General features: G+C 45.3%; 1 protein-coding gene across 1 annotated transcript; it reads left to right on the top strand.

Moving 5' to 3' along the window:
• Window positions 1-3,562, top strand: LOC131243343 (pentatricopeptide repeat-containing protein At2g17525, mitochondrial). Its single transcript, XM_058242641.1, has one exon. The coding sequence runs from the start codon at window positions 51-53 to the stop codon at window positions 1,944-1,946; it is 1,896 nt and encodes a 631-aa protein (XP_058098624.1). The 5' UTR covers window positions 1-50; the 3' UTR covers window positions 1,947-3,562.
• Window positions 3,563-4,275: the final 713 nt, after the last annotated feature.

Genomic DNA, 4,275 nt, shown 5'->3' with positions numbered 1-4,275 from the left:
CGTCAGGTAGCAAAATCCTCTGCCTCTGCCCAAAACCCTCAAATCCGGCCATGCCAGCATTCTTAAACCCTCCCAAAATCCCTCTCTCCACCACCTTCCATCTCAGGCCCCTTCTCTTCCCAATCCCATCAAAACCCTCCATCATCTCCTTCTCCTCAACCTCTACTCCAACCCCAGAAGACATCTCCCATCTCATCGTCACCGCCCATTCCCCCTCCCAAGCCCTCCAAACCTTCAAATGGGCCACTCACTTCCCCAACTTCCACCACACCCAAGCCACCTTCAAATCCTTAATCCAGAAGCTCTGTGCCTTCCGCCGATTCGACACTGTCCAAACCGTCCTCAACCAAATTCCCGCCTCCCTCGGCGGCCCTCCGGATGACGACATTTTCATCACAATCATCCGTGGAATGGGCCGTGCTCGGATGACCCGCCAAGCGATCCAGATATCCAATTTGATGGTATCCCAATTCGGTAAGAACCCGTCTACGAAAATCTTCAATTCGGTTCTTGACGTCCTCGTCAGAGAAGATATCGACTTGGGTAGGGAATTTTTCCGGAAGAGAATGATGGGGTGTGGGATTCAAGGTGATGAGTACACGTTTGGGATCCTGATGAAGGGCCTTTGTTCGACGAATCGGATCGACGAGGGGTTTAGACTTTTGAAATTGATGAAATCGCAGGGATTTGCGCCGAATCCAGTGATATATAATACATTAATTCACGCGCTTTGTAGGAATGGGAAGGTTGGGAGGGGTAGGAGCTTGGTTAACGAGATGGATGGTCCAAATGCTGTCACTTTCAATGTTCTAATATCTGCGTATTGTAAAGAAGGCGATTTGGTCCGAGCGCTCGTGATGTTGGAGACATGCTTCAGTTGTGGGTTTGTTCCAGATGTTGTTGCGATCACGAAATTGGTGGAGCTTCTTTGTAATGATGGGCGGGTTATGGAAGCTGCAGAGGTTTTGGAGAGGGTGGAGAGGAAGGGAGGTGTGGTCGATACTATATCCTATAATGCTTTGATTAAAGGGTTTTGTCAGTTGGGAAAGGTGAAGATGGGAAAGCGGGTTTTGAAGGAAATGGAAGGGAAGGGATGTCTTCCGAATGTGAGCACATATAATCTTTTGATTGCAGGTTTTTGTGAATGTGGGAAGTTGGATGAGGCGGTTGATCTGTTTCGTGAAATGCAGATGGTTGGGATTAGTCTCGATTACGTCACATATGATACTTTAATTAGAGGGCTGTGCTCAGGAGGAAGGATTGCAGATGGGATTCGCATTTTGGGTATGATGGAGGAGAATGGAGGGAAAATGGCAGGCCGGATTAGTCCTTATAATAGTATCATCTATGGTCTGTATAGGGAAAACAGATTAGAGGAAGCACACGGCTTTTTGGTTAAAATGGGGAGGTTCTTTCCTAGAGCCGTTGATAGGAGCTCGAAAATATTGGGTTTTTGCAGGGATGGTAAGATTGAAGAAGCTAAAAGGTTGTATGATCAAATGGTTGGTGAAGGTGGTGTTCCCAGTGCTCTTGTCCACATGCGTTTGATTGACGGGTTGTGTGAAGAACAGGACGTGCGTGGAGCGTTTGAACTGATGAATGATATGGTTGTGAATGCGTGTTTTCCCATCGTGGTAACGTTTAATACTTTGATAGATGGATTTTGTAGGGAAGGGAGCCTTGGGAGTGCTGCAAGTCTGTTGGAGGAAATGGTTGGGAGAGGCTGCTTGCCTGATATAGGCAGTTATAGGCCCTTGATTGATGGCTTTTGTAGGAGAGGGAATTTACAGAGGGCTGTTGGGCTTGTGGCGGAAATGGTAGAGAAGGGTGTTGTTCCTGATCGATTTATATGGAACTCCTTGCTTCTCTTTTTAAATCAAGAGGGGATTGAGTGCAAGCATAGGCTTCATGTAAACAGCCTATTGAACTGGATTTGTGAGGGTTAGCAGCACATTAAAGCTAAAGTTGAAGGAGTGGAGCAAGGATAAGTTCCATTCGCATGGGCTTAAGAAAGAGGAGCTATTCGGGAAGATGCATTCTAGATAGGGAGGAAGAAAGTAATCAATTCGATATTGAGGAGGAGAGGGATCTTCTGAACTTCAAATATTAAGGGAGAGCAGTAAAATACCTCTTTCTTCCACAGGATAGGTAACGGGAGGAGAAGAAATCACATTCACAAAATCAAAGCTCAGAATATTCTGTTGGAGAACCATGACCATGTTAAAGATGCATTAGTAGACTTCTACAGTAATCTTTATTAGGAAGCTATGGCGAGACTGAGGCTGGACAGTCTTATTTTTAGCAGCCTGCATGATGACAAGCTGCATGGTTGGAAAGGGAGTTTGTAGAGTAGGAGGTGAGGGAGATAAGATGCAATTTCATGAGCTTCGTGAAGGAATTACATAGCAGGGCCAAGCTCAGTAAGGACCTTATGCAACATCTATTGTGTGCTTGAATTTGTAAAGCCCCCATCAATCCTAGGGGTCAAACCTTTTGGTGTGGATTGCTACTGCTAACAAAATTCTCACAATTGACAACCTTAAAAAGACAAATATGGTGATGGTAGGGGGCATTAACGATTTCTGCCCCTTAGCTTGGTGGGAGGGAGCACACAATTTTTTGGCGAGAACATTATAATTCAGATTAAGGGAGGTCCTTAGCTTGACTATATTCCCTTTTCAAGGAGCCTTTGTCAAGAAGGGGCAGATTTTAGATGGAGTCCTTGATGCAAATGAAGAAATTTACTATAGGAAAAGAATTGGGGAGGCCGGCTTGCTTTGCAAGGTCGACATGGAGAAGGCTTATGACCAAGTGGATTGGGATTCTTGCCATACTCCATCGGATGGCTTTTGGTAGGATATGGATTGGGTGGATGAAAGAATGCATATCGATTAGCATTGTTTCCATTTTGCTCAACAGTTCTCTGATTTTTTCCCCCCTATTTCAGAGAGCTGCCCCAAGGTGATCCATATCTCCCATTCTCTTTACAATTCTGGCTGAGAGTATGAGTTTACTGATGTACAAGGATGTGGACTTGGGGCTTCTTGGTGGCTTTGGGGTTGGAAGTTGGGAGCTGTCGATATCCCATCTCCAATTCATGGACGACATGCTTATCTTTCGCGAGGCCTCTTGTTATCGCCTTTCAATTGTCAAAGGTTGGCTCCGGTGCTTTGAAGAGGTTTCGGGCCAAAGTGTGAACTTGAGGAAAAGTGCCATTGCAGGGGCAGTGATTGAGGATGAAGTTGCAAATTTTTTTGCCACGGTTTCGGGTTGCAAGGTAGTGCGCCTACCGATGAAATATCCTGGTCACCCGGATGGGGGCAATCTTAGTGCTATGCTTTTTGGGACCTAGTTGTGGAGAGATTTGAGAAGAGGCTAGCTAAGTGAAAGAAATCTTATTTGTTGTTGGATGGTAGAATGATGCTGATTAAGTCCGCTATTTCAAATTGCTGGTGTATTGCTAAAAGGATGGAGAGAGTTTAGACGATTTTTTGTTTTGGAAGTCTTTGAGGCGGGACATACAGATTTCATGTTCTAGGAGCTGCTTTTTGGGAAATGGTGGTGGATGACATACAGGTTTCATGTTCTAGGAGCTGCTTTTTGGGAAATGGTGGTGGATAGGTTCGGAGAAGAACCGGAGGCACTATGGAGAAATGGTGGAAAGCTCTAGAATTGATTGGTAGAGACTCTGGGTCCAACAACCGTTCTATTCTGAGCAAAAGTGGGCTGTTTGCTCAAGGAAAGGACAAGGTTTGTGGCGGGTAGAGGAAACCAAATACGGTTATGAAAAGATGTGTGCGTGATTAATAGCTCCACGCTCGAGGTTATCGCGGTATGGCTGTCTGGTCTGTTCTCTGTTCTCTCTGCGTGGAAAATTCATTTGTAAGTTGTTCCCGCTTTGCTATCCTATGGGGGATTTGGAGAGAGCAAAACTAGAATTTTTTAAGGCAAAGTGTTATCTCTGGATTCCATCAAGAGATCCACTCCTTGTTGTTTGAACTTTAGCACTGCCAGAATTCAATGGGGCATCTTTCTCCATGTTGTAAAGGGAACGAGGGACCGGGAGTCTTTTGTATTTGGCGGACTTCAGTTTTGGGCAACCGGCTTCGGTGTTTTCTGGTGTTTGTTTGTTGCTTCTTAGCACTGCCTTGCTTCCCAAGCTGGGTGGGGTGACGGGAAGTCACCCGTTGCCTTTGCTTTTGCTTTCGGTGCCTTGTATCCCTTTCGGTACTTGAATTTTTTCATCATTAAAAAATAAATAAATTGTGATGGTTA

The sequence above is a fragment of the Magnolia sinica genome, chromosome 4, assembly GCF_029962835.1.
Source record: "Magnolia sinica isolate HGM2019 chromosome 4, MsV1, whole genome shotgun sequence".
NCBI classification, from domain to species: Eukaryota; Viridiplantae; Streptophyta; class Magnoliopsida; order Magnoliales; family Magnoliaceae; genus Magnolia; species Magnolia sinica.
Note: the sequence above shows the minus strand (reverse complement) of the source record. Positions and strands in the feature narration are given on the sequence as shown.

Coding starts and splice junctions, on each gene's coding strand:
- LOC131243343 (XM_058242641.1), top strand. CDS start 51: ATGCCAGCATTCTTAAACCCTCCCAAAATCCCTCTCTCCACCACCTTC.